This window comes from Anopheles maculipalpis, chromosome 3RL (genome assembly GCF_943734695.1).
Source record: "Anopheles maculipalpis chromosome 3RL, idAnoMacuDA_375_x, whole genome shotgun sequence".
Taxonomy (NCBI): domain Eukaryota; kingdom Metazoa; phylum Arthropoda; class Insecta; order Diptera; family Culicidae; genus Anopheles; species Anopheles maculipalpis.
In genome coordinates, this window is record NC_064872.1 from 40,323,164 (window position 1) to 40,344,477 (window position 21,314).

The window sequence follows — 21,314 nt, forward strand, 5'->3', positions numbered from 1 at the left end:
TTGTATCGTGTGGAGAATCTTTAACTTTAATAGTTCCTTTTCCAAGGTTGAATTAGCAACGTCCTTCCCAACTAATACGTTCTTTTTACGACACATGCAATATACCACGAGTGCTTTTATTTGATCATCAAATTTGGAAGCTCTCTATTCCTGGAAGGTGTGAAGGATGCAATGTACTTGAGATGATATGATATTTGGAGATGATAACCAAATAAATGTAGTGATAAAGATGTTACAAACATAACAAAGGTGAGTGTGTGTCATCTTGTGTATTTAAGAATGGTTGCGCTGTCTGCGTAATAACACTTCACTCAAGCTGAATCAACAATCGGTAGGAATATTACCACCCTAAAGCTTCATCACACAAAAAGTCTTCAAAAGAAATCGCACTGAAGCCGCGTCGATTAATTTTCCAGTCCATTTGGAAGCACATCGCGGACGTTCAAAGCCTCACGTACTGCATGCTGAGTATTCGAAATCAATGATGGTCATCATTGCACGAATAAAACGTATTTTGATCGCGTACCGTTCGAGTCCACATTGGACGCTGTCTCCAGATTCTTTGAACAGTCGCCGTGAACATCATGATGATGGCCGTTAATCAGTTTATCGACGATGCAGCAAAACCCAATTGCCAAGCCTCGGAAGTCCAGTGAAAATGGCATCAGTTATCAGGTGTCTCCGGTACGCAAATTACACATGTCCGTTCGATCGTTTGCCACACACGGCGTTCGAAGTGCACTCGATTGTTCTTCGCCCGAATGCCGAAAGAGTAGCAATAAAAAATCAATCTGCGAACTGCAAGTCGACAGAGAATGCAAGTGCAACACGATGTCAAATTGCGTCACGTTCTGGTGGATCGTTTTCGGGCGACCTGCTGCATGCTTGCTGTTTGCACATACGAACGAAACGGAACGACAATTGACACTGATTCTGGTGGAGTTCACTTTGATTTCGCAACGATATCTCAAAGACCAACGTGTAGAAAGAGCCTTTAAAAAAGAGCCCGAATGCAATAAAAAGTTGCACAAACAAACAAAACCCTCGGCCTCTCCAGCGAAAACAGAAGAACGAATGAGGAATTGAGTTTATTTTAGTGAAAAATCAATACATCAACACAAAAAGGGCAAAATGCTAAAGAACTGACCGCACAGTTTGGGAACGGTCGGATTGAACGGATCGATAAGGGATTCGGTGAGTAACCCATTTTGAAGCGACTGTGAATGGGTCGTCCGGTTGACTCTTGTTCGGTGATTGTGAGCCTTTTGCGTCATCGAACACCAGCATTGGATGGTCTGGTGGAAGGGTCTGATAACGACTAGAAATCAGTTCAATCCATTTCCAACCGAAGTACCCCGTTTGCCTGCAAGAGATTCTCCATTTTGAAAAAGAGGAAAATTACAGTCTAAAAAGTAGAGAATAAAATGGAATTCAGTAAACAATCAAGACCCACAATCCACCGTCCTGGCAAATGTTGAATATTTATGCTTTGCTTTTTCGATCTATGTTTAACCTTACTAACCGCCCCGTTCCAACCTTTTTTATGTGCTTTTGGAAGCACATTGAACAGCAACTGTCGCACGAAATCCCACTTTATGGTGTTAGGCTTTTGGTAGATACATAAGCTGACTTTTTGTATCGTTCCTGCTCTCTTACACCTAGGACATCAAGAGCTGCGTGAAAAACTGAGTAAATCGCAATGTTTTTCGTAAGAATTTCCTTGTAGCAAAGTGATGCTTGGTGTTGTGTCGTGGTGTTGTGATAGCTCCGCCTACTTTGAGAGGCGTGTCTAAACTCAACCCTGATACGAAACATGACGGCGATCCGACAGTTCGAGTGGTACAAAACCGTGCAGGAGAGAAGACGAAGCAGACGTTCGTTGTGGATTGTGAAAAACCAGGAAAAAGCGCCTGTCATAGTTCAGCTGACAACCGGCAACCTCTGTCTGCTCCTACCAGCCTTCAGCTTCAGATCGCCTCGTGCAATCTTCTCTGTAAAAACTCAAATGGCGACAGTTCACTTGAGAATCTTTGAACAACTTCCTTTCCTTGGGGTTCGTAGCTCTTTCACTCCTTCTCTCTCTCTTTCTCACTTGCCGCAAATCTTGTTCATCGAGAGGAGTCCTAGGGAGAATGGATCGAAAATGATGCTGCCACCTATGCACTTCGTGGGGATTGTAGTCATGAAATGGCATGCGCATAACCCTTCGCACTATGATGGCCGGTAGCAAGATGACACGATAGAGAAAGCAAAATGTACAGAGTAAAAACCGTAGAGTCGTTTGAAGCTATGCTGAACATGAATAGGGAGCAACAGTGGTCTGAACGGCGCCACTTCTCGGCCAGTAATAAATGTCATCGTAGCAGATTCCCCATCACCGATAGTCGCATCGGTAAAAACGAAAAAAAAAGTACAGTGTGTATGTACAGTTGGCAGTTTGCACGCTTGTGGTTGTTGAAGAAGCGGAATGAACCAGATTCATCGATCAACATTGTGTGAAAGCAAAACAGTGTCTACTTCTCACGTCGAACGTTCACTGTACAGCGACGTATGAAAAATGAGTCAGCAGAGATCTATTTGTTGGGTAGCATAAAGTGGTAAGACCGATTAAATTACACAAAATCGACATTCTGAAAGCAATTGGCAACAGTCAGTTAAAACTTTATTTAATAAGAAAATCCCAATGAATGAAAGTTGCTGCTTAAAGTGAGAAAATTCTATAATGGATTTTATAGTGACCTTACACAGGTTTCCTTTAAGACAATTGGTTTGTTAATGCAATAATATCCTATTGCTGTTGATATGTCCTCGTTAGTCCTTTCGGTTTCAATAAACAATACTTGATTCCTCATCGTTTTTATGCTCTTTCTGTGATTTATAATAAATTACTTAGAATGATCGACATATTGCAAACAAGTTTTGTTAAAAATCTAAAAACTTTTCTATAGGCAGAACCACAATTTGGCCGTCACTGTCGAGCCTTCCGTCATAATCTTTATCGACTAAGCCCTTCGCCAAAGAAGCACACTGGCATCGCTCGATACTTGGCGTTCACTTGGCGTTTAGTCTGTCCCAAAGAATGTAACGGTTTGTTCACGACCACCGTGCCCCACATTGGAAAATGGGAGATGGAAATAAGCGAAAACGGGAGAGCGATAACAGCCAACAAAAAGCAACAATATCGCTACCAGAGCATACCGTTTGATGTAGCCTTCCTGTTGGGGGATATGGCTGGCACCGGCGTCAACAGGCAGAGTGAGCGAAAGAGTCTTTCGCAATGAATGGAAAAACAGAGACCATCGCAACTTCCTCCCAGGAAGCATTGCGTGGGGTGGAAAACGCTTACCATCCCTCGCAGTCGTCTCGCTTTTCACCACGTTTTTCCGCGCACACGATGTACATAAACGACCAATAAGGGAGGAGTTAGCTTAGGGCTTACAAGCGGCAAAGGTAACAAATGTGGACTTTCGACATCAAGAGAGGACGAATCATAGATTTCCGATTGCATGAATTTTCGCCCCGATCGTCAGTTGCTGTCAGCAAGAATACACTGGCAGCAGTAGCAACCCGTCAGGCAGCAGCACCAGCATCAGTGTGACGAGGCTTCGGTGTCGAAAGATTGGCAGTTGTGTCAACGGAACTGGCGAAGGTGTTGGCTGGTACGGCGTGTTCGATTTGACGGAGTGATTTCTAGTAGCTGAACGAGCGACCGTCGCCGAAGGTGTTGATGAAGTCAGTGACATACCGTCGGCTTTAAGGCAGAGTTTTATAGCCAAGAAGGAGTAATTTGAGCTTGGGACCAAACGGCAGTTTATGTGAAGATATCTTAGGGCCGAAGTGGGAAAGTGTAGAACCTGGGTCAAAGCCGACTGTTTGGTGGGGGATGAAATTTGACGGTAAAAATACGCAGTTCGATAAAAACAATTGCTACAAGTCGTCCTCTTTGTTGTGCAGATATGTGCGACTGCACTTTTTGCATTGAATGTTGCGTGAGTGCATTTATTGGAATGTGAGTGGTGTATACGTGTCAGAAGGTAATCAGATTGCGAACACAGTGTTGTGCGTTCCCCTTACCGTGTGTAGGACATGAAGTTGGTTTGCTAGACTTGATCTTGGTGTTTGGTGTGATTCCGAGGACTCACACGACCGACAGTTTTTATTGCAGTTTTTGTGGTGTGCAGTGCTTGTAGAGGAAGAAAGAATAATTTGCAAACTAGTGCAATCAACAAACGTGTGATGGACAGTGAGAATTGTGTTCAGTAGATCTCGTGCTATTGACAATCGTCGACAGTATGGATTAATAGACATTTAGCGAATACACCTGCGGATATGCGTTGGATTCTATATCATTCTGACTATTGACGTTGACATCGAACAACCGCGAACGAAGCTTGTCTAATCATTCACGTCAAGAGTCAATGGAATGTTAATAGAAGCACATTCGCCTAGACAGAGCGAGTAAATGATTTTGAATGTTTCGGTTCAGCAAGAAAAACGATAACATGGACAGCTCGACGGCATTGCAGGACAATAAGAGTGGTAAGTGATGGAAGTTGATGTATACGAATCAAGTTTCTTTTGATCAACGTTAAATTAAACGCGGTGGGGCTTTAGAAAGGCTAAACCTTCATTGAGAAAATGCCTAAAAATGTTCACAGCTGTCCCGAGTATGCGAAAGTCTTGGAGAAATCTCAGAAATTATGTGAGAATAGATCAAAAGCGTCAAGAATGGAATCTTCAGAGAACCATATTGAAAACATCTTTAACAAAACGAATCGTCGTATAAGTATCTTCACTGTTACGGGTAGTTAAGTTAGCATTGACCATCAATTTAACCACTTTAATTAAGACTAGTATTAAATACACAATTTTGAACGAACATTAGTTCTCGTTCGTCATCTCAAACTTCATATAATACTTTGTGGAAGATCGAAGAGTAAACGTCAATGACTTTATTGCTCTGAATGATTTAAAAATGTCATCCAATTGTCTTTCCTAAAGTGGGACGTCAAGAGATCTTTTCATACTTTAAAATGATAGATCCAACCACTCTGTTTCTCTTCAGTAGCAACACTGTTACCAACTGTCACGATGAAGGAAAGGTAACAAGTAACACCACTGAGCTGGTGTCTTCCAATAGCGTATTGACACAATTGTTGAAGGTGTTTTCAAAGTTTCTTCGTATCATAGGAATGTCGAAATAAAGACCTTTGAAAGGTTTACTCGCTACATTGGATTTTTGTTGAATCAAGGCTTGGATTGCACTTGGAGCTCTGATGTGCGTTGGAAAATCGTGACAACGGTAATGAACAAAGGAGAACGATACTGGAACAATACCTATTTGGCGAAGTAAAAATAGAAACTTCAACAAAGTCGGATATCAGGTTGTCTCGTCAGGGAGAAGGATGTTATTCTTCTTCATGAAATTATCCATTTATGATAAGTGAACGGCGGGCCTAGAGGATGCGGGATGCTGTGTTTGTTGTCACAGATGTTAAAATGATGAGTTGCAAATTTGAAAGTCATCGTAAGCTCTGAGAGCGATACGATGTTAAAATGATAAAACGTGACGTTGATGGTGTTAGTTTCCACTGAGCTTAAGCATGCTGGAAGAAGACATAATTGACAAGGTACTCTGTAATGGCAGTCACGTTTCCACGTAGATAAGGATGTAAGACACTTAGTTCGCTTAGTCTCCGAACAATTTGGTGAATGTGTTTGATGTAAATTTGACCGGGTGAAAATTTGACCACAAGGTAGAGGCTAGAGTATTCTCAAAAGTGTCATATGGATGAATAAAGAACAGTCAAAATGGGACCCACATTAGTAGACTCAGGGAAATCAAACTCAAATAATGAGAACCTACCAGAATCCATCCATGTGAGCGTCTGCAAAAGATGGCTACAAAGTAACCATGTCTGTTTGGTGTTGGCCGCTGAGTAAACAGTAGTTAATTTCTTATTCGTCGCGGAAGACGTTACGGCGTTGGAGTTAGCACGCATCACGCCTCTTGGAGGCGTATGAGGGTGTTCGAGAGGCGGTTGTTTGTTCACCGTCCGATGCGCTGTTTGTGGAGTCGAGTAAGATGGTTCAGCCGATATAGGTTGGATGTGATGCGTCGAGGTCAATGATATGGCCGGGAGGAAAGGAACACAGGTATCTGGGCAAACAAATGATGTGCGATGATAATCAAGGATACGTGGTGCTTGACGATAGAGTTAGCGATAGTAGAGCGATATCAATCGTGCGAGACAAAGGTGCTGAACGCGATCATTCTCGAATGGCTTTCGTTACAGGATTCAGTAAAGGTTCCATCGCGGATTTCTACGATAAACTTGACAAGGATGAAGGGGGACGTACGTTTGGCATTGAAGACGCACCTCACGGAGGATTATCTCGCATAGAAAACGGAATGTCCGGCAAAGGAGGTAAGACGCCAACGATTAGAAAAGAGTTGTGAGCGGCAAGGAAATGATCTTCATATGTTTTATTGTTTCGTTTTGCATCCATCCACAGAACATCGCAGCTCGCCTATTTCGTGTTATTCACCTCAGAATCGGTTGTTGCCGTGGCCTCCGCAGCATGCCAACGAAAGTACGAGCTCGTCGGCCAGAAAGGCTCAGAATCTCGGTTTGATTTGTGTTGTATGTGGAGACACAAGTTCGGGGAAGCACTACGGCATATTGGCATGCAATGGGTGCTCAGGGTTCTTCAAGCGAAGCGTCCGGAGAAAATTGATCTACCGGTAAGTAAAAGCACTTACAAATTACGAGCTTAGTGTTTCATATGCATGGAGTTCTTACATCCGAGTTAATTGATAATTGTGTGTCACAATGTTGAAATGTGACAAGTATTACTGCGTGAAAGGCTGCACAGCACGATCACTTAGTTTATTTTTTATCGTTTGTGTTCAAAAAGATGGAATATTCAACATGAATATTCGATAAAAAGTGTAAAACATTGTTGAAGTGCATGAAGTGTTAATAATGTAAAAATGTTGTAAACCAACTTTTAATGTTTTTCGTCATTGAAGTGCATTGAAATGTTGCCTACGGAACCGAATAATAATAGGATTGGATGATTTCTAATCAAAAAAAAAAATCCCATAATTATGGAAAAAAACATAAATCCAAAACCATAATCTATCAAACACAAACAATTCGCTGTCTTGATCCCGACACGCGTCTGTTATGTTGCCATACATCATATTTGATGTTGGTGCTAAGAAAAGACAACAATCCATCCCGATTTCCTACGCAAATAGAATAATAGCTTTCCAATCAAAACACCTCCTAGACGATAACAACAATCGAATCAAACGGATGAGGAAAGTGGCACATTGCGGTCCCTCCGGCTAATGCCTTCGAGCGAGGTCTCGCAGTGCAAGCAAAATCTGGTAAATATTTACCATGTCCTCTACGAGAAGCACCCTCCTAGAAGAACTTGTTGGCTGAATGTTGTCCGCGTTCCTGGCTTTTGTTGTTGTTGTTGCTGTTGCTCACCTCCATGCGAAGGATTCTCTCATATTGGTGGCAGATTTCCAAGTGCGCTCGAAAGACTACAACTTAATCCCTGTATCAATTTAACGTAGAACCCCTCTCGGAATCAATGCACACCGCCAAGTTGGCGTGACTGATGACTGGTCGGATGGAAGATGCAGCAGGGGTTCGCATTGGTAGTTGCCGGTGGTGCTCGTGCTAGAGAGCCACTCAATAAATTAAATTCTAATTAATCAACAATTCACCCAACACCCCTCGGAAGAATGCTTCGGGTTCTACCGTGCGCAGGTCGAGTCGGATGGTGAAGAAGCAATAGTTTCCAGTTGTTCCCGGTGGACAACAGATTAGGCGGAAACTGATCAGATGTTACCATTCAATTGTGTCCGGAATGATGCGGCCGGATGCGTGGTGAAGTTAATGCACTTTACTCGCGGGTACAATTGACAATGACCAGCATGAAGAAACGGTGAGGGATTTAAAAAAGGGAAGAGACTCGTACCAAAAAAAGAGGTCTGACACTTGTATCGGAACAAACCAGCACCAGTTGGTGTAGGATTTGTGCAAGGATTCACCGTTGATCCTTTGAATTGAGGCTTCTGCCTTATGTCAAGTTGGGTTCTGCTTCGCTGGACAAGCTATAGGAGGCGCGAAAGGGAACCAGTTTCTAGCTTGAAGGATGAAGGGCGTTGCATGAAACGATGTCCCCGCCACTAAATGGTGTTATGATGAATTGATATTTTATGGTTTTACATCGTTGGTAACCCGCTAAGACCCAAGCAGGAATGAAAGTTTTTGATCGAACATATGCCACTCGTTTCCGTAGATCGCAGATACTCCTTCTAAAGAGAAATCCGTGTTTGATGTTTCCCAAAATCACCGAGGGCTCTATCCTCGAAAGATTCGCGAAAGCATGACAGCGATAAGTAAAGGTAAAATAAAATGGCAGGAGACAATGTCTCAAAAGTATGTGCTCGGCGGGTGGAGGGGAAGTTTTCGGAACTGCCATTATTGCAAAGTTTTCAATTTCGAAAGCCAATGGCGCTACTGGATGTCTTTTGGCCTGTCGATGGGTCTCGCTCAGCGCATCTGGAACAGATTTATGGAGGAGCATAAAAAGCGAAAAAGCGTAGTTCCATTTCATCGTCATGATTGGAGAGCAAGGGACGATGGCTCCCGATGTTCCCAAGTCCTTGTGTCACATAAACTCCATTGGCTTCTTCCACCTGAGCCGCGTTGCCTGCGTGGTGCTGATATCGTTCAGGGAATTCGCTTCCGACAAGAACATTATCATTTTTCGGAGCTTTGGTTCCATAAATCATACAAGCCCGTAATCCCACTGTAATCCATGTTCTACTCAAGGGAGCGGAGGGAGTAGTAAAGTGCTCCGAACGGACATAAATTTTGATTCAACATTTTGATATTTGTGCTGAGCTGGGCATGCGTTTCGTTGTGTATCGAGTCTGTAGATTGGTACTGTCAAGATTGAGAGATCTGGTGGAGCGGTACAAGTGGATGGAAAGGATTTTACTTGTAGTAGATGGTCGATATAGTTGATAGTAGTTGAAGTGTATTTGTCTGTGTCGAGATGAATCCGTTGGGGAGTCATTAGATTGCAAGAGTTGTTTTTGGTTATGTATATTTACTTCATCGAGTATACCTGCTGTCGGTCAATGGTCGATCTGACAAGGATAAACGAGGATGAATATTCAGACAGACAGAGTGGAGTTATACCTCCATCAAAGGACGTGACTATCAATATGCGATTTATTATACTGTTTTTCTGCGTAGTTTGGGTACATAAGATCAAAGGATGAGTCTGCTTCAGCGAGTGAAATGTTCTTCCGCTTCGACAGACCACTTCTACAGTAGTCAAATCGTTGAGCAGACAGGTTTGAGAGTCTGTTATAGGTTAGGATATCATTTTAAAATGGAAAGAAAGCTGGTATCAGAGATGATTATCTTACAATCATAGATGATTTTGACTATTTGCGAATAAACCGTTTCTCTGCTACGGGTTTCCATTTCTGTCTCGAGGGATCAATTGTTGAAATAAACATTTGACCAGATGTGACCAGATGACCACAATGGAGAATCTTTGATCACAGTGGGTTTAAAGTTCATACAAGTTCAGTGACTAGGATAATTTCTCATTCCTATTGAGCTGGAGGGAGGCTTAAACGGAACTCCAAATCATCATGAGAGCAGGTGTTAAAAAAATGTGCAGAAAAAGATTAATGATCCTCAATTTGGATAGATTTGATATGGTTCAAATGGTTCTATTTTTCAAATGAAGATAATGATGTTTGTATTGTCAGTCTGGGTTTTTATCTTAAATTTAATGTACAATACAATTACTTCATTCACATCAGAATCGTACAATGAATAACGCAATTCTATAAACTAACGCGAAAGGAACTCTTTTTGCCACAACAAATCAACAGCATCACGCCATCAACCTTGAGGATTAAGTATTGTTTGATGCCTGTTTTTTGTTGGTACGTTTTGTGGTCGTTTAGTATCCACCATTTTGCGCTCTCCTACACAGTCGAAAGGCAGGGATCGAACAGTTCATGGCTGATAGACGCCAAATCTCCAACGTTATTGTGATTTTCTTTCGCAACTGTACGCCAACCACCACTTAATCCCATCGAAAAAAGGCAACACATCAGCTGTGGCCTTCGAATGTGCTTCGAAATGATGTTGGCACCAGAATAGGCCAGAGTTCGTTCTATTCAATTTATTGAAATGGAAATAACGTTTTCGCTTTTCCACTTTGGGACATTGAACTTTGCGTGGCTGGTGTGTGTCCTCCATTTTAGTGATCCGCTCTATCTGAATGTAGTATTAGACAGTAAGAGTGAACGTATAGTATTCCGACGAGTCATACGAAGACTTCAATTTCAATTAACAGTTCCCTTTCGAAGGCATTCTATGTAATGAGATTTAGGCGATGCTCCGGTAGGATGTTCGATTCTCGGAGGATTGTTGCAGGACTTGCAGCAATGCCTGGCCACCAAAATGTAAAGAGTTGATCCGGTACTAAGCGTCCATTGTTGTATGCATGAGTTTTGAGAGAGTACTTGTAATTCTGTTCATTTGGCATGATAAGTGAAGTGTACCAAACAGACAGGAGGGTTGTTGTCCGAGAAGATAGACACGAATAGGTACGCATCTTTGCATTGTCATTATGTGTTCCCTGGTAGGACTATAATCCTTGCACGCTTGGTGATTGTGAATTTGCGTGAGCTTGTGGCTTTAACACGATGTTAATAGGGGTCGCTTTACGGGGTCGCATATGTCACGAAACAAGTTTGGCTTCTGTATCATTACTGAGGTGTTTCTTGTTTCAAAGTCCTCTCGTGGTTTTAATCAGATGTTGATAAAAGTTGGCGCTGATTGTAATCCTCATCACGGTGCAGAGGGTATTCATGAATACCGTGGAAAGTAGTAATTATGGACGTATAATCCAATGATCTAATGTTATTTGTATAATGTGTTTAATTCATGTAGAACGGCCAAACCGTATTGTTCAGGACTGTCTATATTTAGATAAATAAATAAAGACGATAACTAGGGTAACAAATTCATTATTTATCAGAAGGCTGTATTATTTAAAACTGAAATTACCATTTGTTTGAGACTAGAAACTTTGGTGTTCATTTTACGTGTATCGTTTAAACGTTTATCTTAAATTACATTTAAGTGTCACATTATCTTCTTCTTCTTCTTGGCCTGCTCAGGATTGCGCACGTCGCGTCCACATGGCCAGGTCTACAATCAGTTTCAAGGAAATTCGGTCTAGGGCTGCAATCCTCCATCCACGGCTGCCTCAGATCCAGCCAACGAGCTCGCTGTGCTCCTCTACGCCTCGTGCAGAACGAGTCGCTGACGAGCACCTTCTTGGTGGGGCATGAGTCCGTCATCCTCATCACGTGCCCCAGCCAGCGTATCCTTCCAGCTTTGACTACCGTCAGGATATCAGCATCGCCAAACAGCTCAGCGAGCTCGTCGTTCATTCTCCTTCGCGACACCGCCAAAGACAGTCCTTAGCACCCGGAGTTCGAAAATGGCAAGTGCATTGGCGTCCTCCGTCAGCATAGTTCAAGACTCGTACCCGTAGAGGACTACCGGACGTATCAAGGTGCGGTAAATCGTGCATTTCTTGTGTTGTTGGAGTCTTCAGGATCACAGGAGTTCGTGGAGTCCGTAGTTGGCACGATTTCCCTGAACAATGCGCCTTCAGATTTCGTTGCTTACGTTGTTGTCCGAAGTTACGATCGTACCAAGCTAGCAGAACTCATCTACCACCTCGAGATCGTCGCATTATTGTAACTCTAACGAAAGATTTTACTAACTCAATGCATGTTAATCTCTCCAGGTGTATGGTGACCAAACCTTCTATCATTCATAATGACTTAAACAAAAATTTATGATAAAAACTTGTCTACACAAAGGTAATGTAATTTATCATAGTCTACAGTCAAGCATTTGATGTTTAATTTTAGGTTATTGCATTTGCATAAGAAGCTTTTAGTAGTTGAAATAGTATATAGCCCTGTGAAAGTTTTATTTATTTATTTATTTATAATTAGTAATGACGGTCCAGTGCCGTATTGTCAACACCGCTTGTGATGTGAAAGTTTTAGTTATTTTATTTTTCATTTTTAATCATAAACTTTCCGTACGAACGGCCTGTGGCTGTGTCATGTACAAGAACAATCATCCAGAGAATTCTCAATAATTGATTTTCATAGCGATTAGGGTACCTTGGCATATTCGTCACTTCATAGCTCTGAAACGTGGTGTGTTAAGAGTGCATGAGAAACCTAGCATTGCAATTTAATTACGTACCATTCGTTGCCGAAATACAAAATGGTTCGATCTTTTTTGGCACAAAAAGAGTGCTAGATTTGAGCTCATACGAAAAACACTGTGTTTACGTTAATAGTATACTAAACTGTTCTGCAGGTAATGGAGTCAGATTCAATATTTCCCGACACTGGAAAAAATGCAGAAAAAATACGCCTGGCTTTGATAATTGGTTCAATTTCCTTCCACTGGATGTTTGAAACGAAATTTCTCTCAAATTGTGTTACGTTGTTATACTGCAATACGACTGCCGAAAATGTTTTTGTGTTTGAGTTCAAAATAACTCCATCAAAGCATTTTGGCAAATGAACCCACAAAGCAATGATAATGTTTTCAATGAAAAACGTCCACACATACTTCAAAAACCTTCGGAGCAATAAATTGCTTAGCAAGGCAAAATCAGGTAAAAAAAATTACACTGCACAGTGCCATGTACTTGTGAAACGCAGCACTGTACGTCAGTACCACTTAACTTCATTAGAGAGTTCTAAGCCATGTTTTCCTATCGTGTTAGCCAGGTTCAATCAAAAGCTGCACCGTTAGAAATACTGCGGACATGTCACGGCCCTCGTTTGGACAGAGTTATGCAGAACTCTCGCCGCAAAAATTGTAAACATCCGTCAAAGGAAAAACTTGTTTCATCCTGTGATGACAGAGAGATGATCACGGTTGTGGATGTGCCTTGTTCACAACCGTTCCAGTGTGTTAATTTCGAGTGTTACTGTATGTGTGTGTTGTTTGGTTGCCATACTTTGGAGATGTAAATTTTACAAGACACGTGTGTCCTCGTATACCTGCCAACTGAAGGTCGAACAATGTTGAAACAAGCTCCCAAGATTCCCCCAGGCGTCCAACAGTTTGCTCATTAATGGATGCGATCAAAGTCGAGCGATAATGGCGACTGATTGCGCTTAGGGCATACCCAAATGAGGCACAAAACTCGCACGTACTTATTGTCGAAACAGTCAACAGCATCTACAATTCTTAGAGGAGGTCTTTTGTTTTAACAGGGTGTGTGGGAAGGAGAGGGAAAGACTTTATCAACCATAAATTCATCCGACTACGTTTTGCTAGTTATTAAATACACATTTCAAATTATATTGTTCGAAGTTGCAAATGATCCAATGACAGGACCTGTATGGAAAAAAAGCTGGAGCACGGCTTACAGTAGGTCGACCAGAAAACAATCGGAAAAGATTATAACGCGAGAACGAGGCTTTGGGCACGGGTTTTTCTGTGTTGGAGGGAACGAGAGCTTGCGTAAGAATATTTAAGAGATTGTTAGGCAAGAAAGAATGTGTTCTCAGCTCGGAACACCTGTTGATTGAAGCGAAGAAGTTTGAAGAGGCGTCTACTTGTTGACTCTATGGTATTATCGACACTGTGGAATGTATAAACAAACATAAAATGGGATCACATCGTATCGATGGATCTTTGATAACAACATAGACTAAAAGCGAATTCAGCAATTAAAGGAGTAATCTGATGAAAATAGCTTATTTGAATGGTTTTAGTTAATTTTTAGCCATTTCTCATCGTAATTGTGCTACTTTCGCATTTGTATCTGTTTCTTTTTTCTTTCTCTCTCTCTCTCTCTCTATTCCTCTCTCTCGCTGTTTCTCATACCTCACCCAAAAGCCATACAGTGCATCGTAGGGAGTTTGAAGCATCAGATGAAAGGCATTATTGACGTATTTGGTAACCACCGTCACCACCTGCTACTAACTATTCTGTTCTATGTTTTTTAATCCTCCCTTATCGCACTAGGTTAGGCAAACTGTCCCACAGCCCTCCATCCTCTCTTCGCCCTGTACTCAAATGTTCGTAAAAGGGTAACATTTTTGTGTGTATGTTTATTCAAATGATCTCATACTTTCGATTTTCAGTAAAGCATCCATAACAAGCACCGTGGAACGGCCGTCGTCGGCCAAGGCCACTGATGCTACAGGTTCTGTGGAAGAACTGGTTGGTGACACGCGTTCGCTGCGGCTTGTGGCCAGGGAATGACGTGAACAATGTTCTAATTATTTTTGTGTAACAAATTGGTTTGTCTTTTGGTTCAGATGATGAGAGGAAAAACGAGGGAAGCGCTACGCTAACAAGACATCGCCGCATGGTATTTGGCTGTACGTGCGCGAGGTGTTTGCAGGGTTGTATGAGCAATCATGTCAAAAGATCGGTGTCCCAAACGGGTAGAGGTGCATTCGTGAGAGTTCGTTTGCATAAAACGGTCGGGTTAGCGGTTTCTTTCGGTTACGGTTGCTTAACCACAATTTGGAGAATCTCCTGCTGTCCCGACCCATCTTTGGCACGTGCCGTTCGGTCGACGTATGTGGACATTTGTGAGGTGTAAATATGGCAAGATCGTGTAGATATGAACAGAATAACACCGAATGCCCAGGGGTCCTATGCTAGTGTTAATGAGGAGCTAAAACAACCAAGCAAGAGAACCGATCCTTGCAAGCAGTCAAAACCCCGCTAACTTAAACGTTCGCCAACACGCACGCTTCCGGGTATGAAATGGCGAAATTAATTATGCATAAAAATGGTTACATCCCTCCCATCCTCCTTATCGGTAGGGATACTTTGAGGGTTTGGGTGTCTTTCAATCTGAAAGGGCGATCATAACTCTGAGCTATGCCCGGCTTTTAGTGAAAAGGGAACATATTTTTTGCAAAAATTCCCACGTTTTGCGTTACAAGGATGTTGTCTCTAATGTATCAGTGTTTTTTTCTCTCTTGTTCCAGCTGTGCAAAATGAGCGTCAACCTCGAAATACAGCAACAATCCGACCAGAGGCACTGCGGGATATGGAGCAGGGCCGGGCCTTGCGAGAAGCAGCCGTAGCCGTGGGAGTGTTTGGGTGAGTGTTGCATATTTAATTGTTCGAGAGTATATAATGTACCCGTAGGAAGAGTAAACGCGATGGAATTCTACATCACAACTAATTGTAAACGTTTGCCTTCTCGTTTGACTAGGCCTCCAGTGTCATTGGCATTACTTTCACCGTCCCGGTATGGTCCCAGTATTCTGCCAACACCCGCCTTACCGACTAGTCAATTTCTGCACCACCACAGCCAGGTGTCCTCGCTGGTAAATAGTCTACCACATCACCATCCCCATCATCCTCACCATGCCGCTATGCACGGTCTAGCGAACGGACTGTCGATGAATCTCAACGGTGTCGGTATGCCAGGACACAATGGCACGTCCGGTTTGGTTCATTCGGCTGGAAATAGCTCCGATCGGGACCGAGATACCGTAGTTCCTATGAACAGTAGTAGTGGCGATAGCAACAACAACAAGAATCCTTCGTCTGGTTCGACCGAGAACCTCAATACGGCATCGTCCTCCAACCACTCCATGGCCGGTGATCAGTCGCCGAGTGGAGCAGGATCACCGGCGCACGGGACATCGCTAAATGGTCTCGGAACGGGTGGTTGTCCAACTGGTGGCTCAAGCATGGGGGCTGAGAAACATCCCCATCACAGCTCGTCGTCGTGTGGATCGGCTAGTCCCATTCTGGAGCAGGACAACATGAACGATAACGATGGTAAGTGTTTCGAGGAGGGAACATGATGGAACGGAAGGGCGAACAGAGGGATTGTGTTCAGTGTAGTGTGGTTGTGAGCTCAATTTATTTGATGGAACTTTTATCACATCCAATCACAATTGAGAGTTGTGCAATCAACCTCTTTCCAGGGTGACTCTTCAGGAACTCGAGAGAAAGTCATAAAATGACATAATCATAATTTAATCGATTACTTTGTTGATCGCAGACCGTTGCATAGGAAAATGGCGTTAAAATGCTCAAACGGGAGCTACAAAGTTCGGTAAAATTAATTTGGCTAATGAGAAGAGTGACCATGAAGTGCCGAAGACTTACTCCGGAGGGCATAAAATAACTATTTGTCACTTTGTCGGGGTGGTTTAACATCGCATAAATAATTGTCCTTCATAGCATTTGGCGGGGTGGTCAGGATGGTTTGGTACGGCTAGTCATAGTTTCATAAGAGACCAGTATCCGGGGCGTGCAACCCCTTTGCAATCAAGGGTAAACGATGAATGTTTAGTTCAGATAGACCATCGGTAGCGAGTTTGCTAGGGATAAAGGGAGGAGTTGGTAAATCATTATGCTGTTATGTTAAATTATCCTGTCGTCTGGAAAAGGGAAGGATTATGCATGGCAAATTTTGTTTTGCCGTGATTTGTCCGAGTGTATTTGACAATTATGATAAAAGTTCCATCCGATCCTGAAAGAATGAAATTACAGAGAAAAGCATAGACATCTTATTCTGCAATAAAAAATTTTACGATATGAATAATGATGAAGAGTGATTTTAGTGATTTGTATCATTAAATACTTCGAAGAGGTAAGTAAGAATATTATATTATTGTGAATACAAAAAGTTATGCACGTGTTTTAAGGTAAATCAAACAGTAACATATATGACTGTTGATTTTATTCGATTATTAATTCCTTTTCAATTTTAAGATGTTTTTCTGACAGGCAAGAAAACAATAATAATAAAGCAATACGGCCAGGTCGTTCTGTTGGAATAAACAAAAAAGTTAACAAGAAAATGACTACAGCACAAATTCTAAAATGGCTAAGCGATACATGGATTGCTTATTTATAACAATTTTAAAACAATTAGGGTCGCGCCTGGACTAATAGTCATTCTTTTAACCATTCAATTAATCAATCACTTTTATTTTTTTCGTTATTCGATGACACCTCTTATGTTCAATTTTAACTCTCTAAAGGCTTATTGATAGAAACTTCCGAAACCCCTCTTTGGTCGAAAGTATGCTCCTTAACCTCCTGCGTCATGCTTCAGGGATTGGCGAAGCAAAAAAAAACGCATCCCTTTTTTATCCGAACAGTCACAAAAAGGGCACGAACACCGTTAAAAGGCAAGAGGAAGTACCATTCTCGTGTAATTGAGTCATCGTTGGATTTCATGTGTATTGCCATGTCGAAGAACTAACGCTATAATGTTTTTAAATTGGTTTTTGATTATTTGATTAAATTATATAATGTAATTTACTAAACGTTTTCATCTAAACAAAAATATGCACACTGTACCAAACATGAAGTTTTAAGGTTCGATTCCGGGACAATATGTTTTTGTGCTCTATATAGAAAGACAGAACAATATTTACTTGCCAGGCTTTTCAGCTACTTTGGGGTCTTGACCTGATGGAACAATCGCCGATATCAGCCACGGTCGAACGCCTGCATCTGAAAAAGCAATATCCCAGCATTTTTTTAAAGATATGCAACCCTTTTGTCCATGCCAACCCTTTTGTGTTCACGTGGAAGCCCTTAAAGGACTTTACGGGCTGGGACCAATGGTGCCATTCTCATAACATGACCAGCAGTCTAATTCGCTGCACGATGGTGAGATCTTCGTACATTTAGAGCATTCCTAGACGATCCTAGCGAGCATCCTCTCAAACGCATTTTAATAGCTTTGAACAGAGTTCTCGTGTAAGAGACGTATGTTAATATTTGGATGATAAATACAGCCTCTGCTGTGTCCGTTGCGGCATATGTTTTGGGTGGAGAAGTTTTCTTCAATTTTCTTAATTTTGAGCTGAAGGTTCCGGTCTACGAGAAATTTACAACGATCCGGATGGGATTTGAATCCCGGCCCTGCGTAAAGACCGGTGCCGCTGCCGCCCATACCACTGGACCGGCCCCCAACTTTGACCTGACATGGTGTTAGTCATTCTAACAAGTCTCGTAAGCTTGGATGGGATTCCAAATGACATCATTGTGTGGTATAGTTTTACCCAGGCTTTGGTACAATATGCCGACTTTCAAATTGTTGAAAAGTTGTTGAAATTCTTTGGCGGATTACCTTATGGGTAAAGGTGACAGCCGCCAGGGGCCTTGACGACCAGGGAGGCTAGAGGGATTTAAGGCGAGGAGGTCTCAGTGGAGAGAAAAGTTTCTCTGAGCCACCTCTCACCCCCCCCCCCCCACCACCACCAACCCAATCCCTTCCCCCACCCTACTCAATACTTTTGATTAAGATAAAGACACCACCTCTAAACACCTTGATTCGCCACTGGAACTATAGCTGCTGTTCCGTCCTCTCCTCAGATCTGCCGTATTGGTAAGATATGATCAGAGGTAGATTTTTCTTTATGGAAATCTATCTTACAGCTTTCAACTTTCTCTACGATGATCAAGTTGAAACAAGTTGATCTTGTAGTATCAGGAAGAAAATATCTAGGGGGATTTCAAAACCGTGATACCACTTATCGGCATCGATTTTAATCTTTTTTTTTTTTAGATTTTAATAAGATAATGTTTAAAACTGACAATACAGCAAAAGCCATCATACATAAAATACATGAATAACGTAAAAAGTGGTACTTTTTATAATCCAAATAAAATTTGCAATGGTATGGTATATTTCAAGCTAAAAGCTATATCAAAGATGTAGAAGATGTGAATAAAATAATATTTCAGACAATACGGCGTCATGTCAAACTAAATAATGAAGAAAAAAAGGTTTTTTCAAATTTTTCAAATAAAATCCAAAAGTTATGTAGATCGCTACATGTTCACATTCAAAATAAGTAAGCAAAGAACAAGTAACGGTATATTTAAATAAAACTCTTATTTTAGAACACATGTTCTAATTTCAGTTTAGACTGCATTCAGAGTCTGGCACGGGAAGCGTTTACACAACACGACAACTGTCAAGCGTTTTCTATCTTCCTGTCATCAACAATGTTTGTTGTTCAAAGTGGTGCAGTAAAATTTAAGCAATTTTCACAAAGTTTTAATAGTTTTTCACGCTTTTACAGCATTACCAATAGTAAGCTAGCGGTAGGATCCTATTTGCCACTATGTGGCAAACATATTCAAAGCACAGCGGCCGCATGGTCGCCAACATCCAAAAGTGTTCTCTCCGGCTCATCTTGGGTCAACAACAACAATCACAACATTGTGCATACGCGATGGAATTCCACCGATGAACAATCGTCCCGGCAACGCATTCGCAAGCGTCCGATGTTGATGGATTTTCCGCCACTAGTATGGCCCTCGGTGATAAAAACCATTCGGAACTGGATTATGGTACACTTCATCATCAGACCGTACTTTGACCGAGAGTTTGACCTTGCCGATTTTGTCCAGGGAGCGAAACAAGCTGTACAGGTCTGTTGGTTGTCTCCAAATCCTAGCTTGCCGGCTCACTAACAGGTTTACATTACATTCTGCAACTTCAGGTAGTTTCATCGTCGCTGGCTGGTGGAGAGGTAAAACAACTGGAAGGATTGGTTGACCGCGCTGCGCTGACTGATCTGAAGCAGTCGATTGCCAAAATGTCCGTTGCTGAACGATACGACATACAAGTGGAGAAGGAAGATGTGTACTTCTCGTTTCCCTACCAAGTCGGCGTAATGTTTGACGAATCGAACGATGACAGCCAAAAACGGTTCGTCGAAATAACGATGGTGTTTCACGTGCTACGGGGTCTTAGAGGAATGATAGAGCGTGGTGAAACAATCCCGTTGAACGTTGGGTGCGTAAGCTTAGGTAGTTTGCATTTAGTTATTAAACATTAATATCTGTTCATTTTGCTTACAGAGTCCTCCCAGAGTTTCGAGACAAAATAAGTGTCTGCAACTATCGATTTATCAAGGAATTTACGAAAGGCGTCGACTCAGACTGGACTGTGAACGTTGTGAACCATTTCAAGCCGAATGATTACATCGACGAATGACCACGCACCGAGCGGTCTATGTACAACACAAAACACCTCAGCCAGAATTACGATGGCATCTAGCGCTGGGAAATGCGTCCTGTATGTAGAAACAATAAAGAAGACAAATTTGTACATCCTTTTGGAGGGTGATTAGTGAAGCAAACCATGTGAGAAGTGGTCAATTGAATAATTATCTTCGATACAAAACTGGAAATGATATTTTGATAACGGAGTCCATCAACAAATTGAACCGGATCCAACCAGCCGTATAAAATTTTGCATGTTTTAGCTGAACCAAGCAGGTTTTGTGTTGAGTAATTTTGACGAAGACTTATATTTGTGACCTAGAACAGTCTCGTAGTTCATCAAACCCGACAAGCAGGGATCTGATGCATGGTTGTTCTTATCACACGCTGGCCAAGTCCAAGGACTGGTACCGTTGGATGTTGTAAAAGAAGTGAACTTCAAAGACCACCAGATTTAAGTTTGTGAGGACCAACTTTGCCTAATTCCATCCACTTAATGTAGCATGCGGTTCATTGAATTGCAAGTCGGACAACGGCTCTTGCGTCATTTACTTGCAGCGTCTGGTAAGATTATCCCTATCAGAGCACAATCACCTGCACATGCGCAGTCCCAGTTTGGTCTAGAAAACGTACTCGTAGTACATTATCTAGCAATTGTGTGCACTTTCCTGATAGTACACAACCTGATAGCTGCGTAGTTGGAGTAAGTAGATAGAATCTGATACTTTCTCATGCGCAAAGATCGTGATTGAGGAACGCCACTGGAAGCTCTTGAAAGGCTACAGCAAGGACAAACATTTCTAAACATGATTACAACACACTTGCAATTTACACAATCTCCGCCCATGTGTGACCCACTAACGACGCGCGTCTAGTGGCGCAAGGAATTGTACTGTACTTTCTTTTCTAAAGCTAAGTGGACGTGAGGCGAGCATCACAAGTGATTAAACATTCGCTAGCTTCTCTCCATACGTTTTCTATTCTACGGGTATGACTGTGCTAGTTATAGTGAAATGATTTTTGCACTCGCACTTTTGTCCGAGGGATCGCAACTGGAAAGTACACTGATGGATTGCTGGCAAAAAATCGTACTGATTATGTCTTCCGCGAGCTTACGTGAAACATACACCATCAACATCAGCTGTATATTCGCTCTCTCCCTCGACCACACTGATCGGTGATAATGTTTCACCC

At 42.1% G+C, this 21,314-nt stretch overlaps 3 protein-coding genes across 3 annotated transcripts in view; all 3 read left to right on the top strand.

Annotated features, from left to right (window-relative positions):
• The window catches only part of LOC126564342 (actin-binding protein IPP), a 389,363-nt gene that overhangs the window by 64,467 nt on the left and 303,582 nt on the right, over window positions 1–21,314 (top strand). The gene's annotated exons all lie outside the window — the stretch shown is intronic.
• LOC126560620 (protein dissatisfaction-like) lies at window positions 4,402–15,946 on the top strand. The gene is made up of 6 exons (XM_050216575.1): window positions 4,402–4,539; window positions 6,297–6,428; window positions 6,517–6,745; window positions 14,136–14,188; window positions 15,116–15,230; window positions 15,346–15,946. The coding sequence occupies exons 1-6, from the start codon at window positions 4,473–4,475 to the stop codon at window positions 15,944–15,946; spliced, it is 1,197 nt and encodes a 398-aa protein (XP_050072532.1). The 5' UTR covers window positions 4,402–4,472.
• On the top strand, window positions 19,086–20,257 carry LOC126565169 (m-AAA protease-interacting protein 1, mitochondrial). The gene is made up of 3 exons (XM_050222317.1): window positions 19,086–19,544; window positions 19,616–19,911; window positions 19,977–20,257. Exons 1-3 carry the CDS (start codon window positions 19,116–19,118, stop codon window positions 20,110–20,112), a joined length of 861 nt encoding a protein of 286 aa, XP_050078274.1. The 5' UTR covers window positions 19,086–19,115; the 3' UTR covers window positions 20,113–20,257.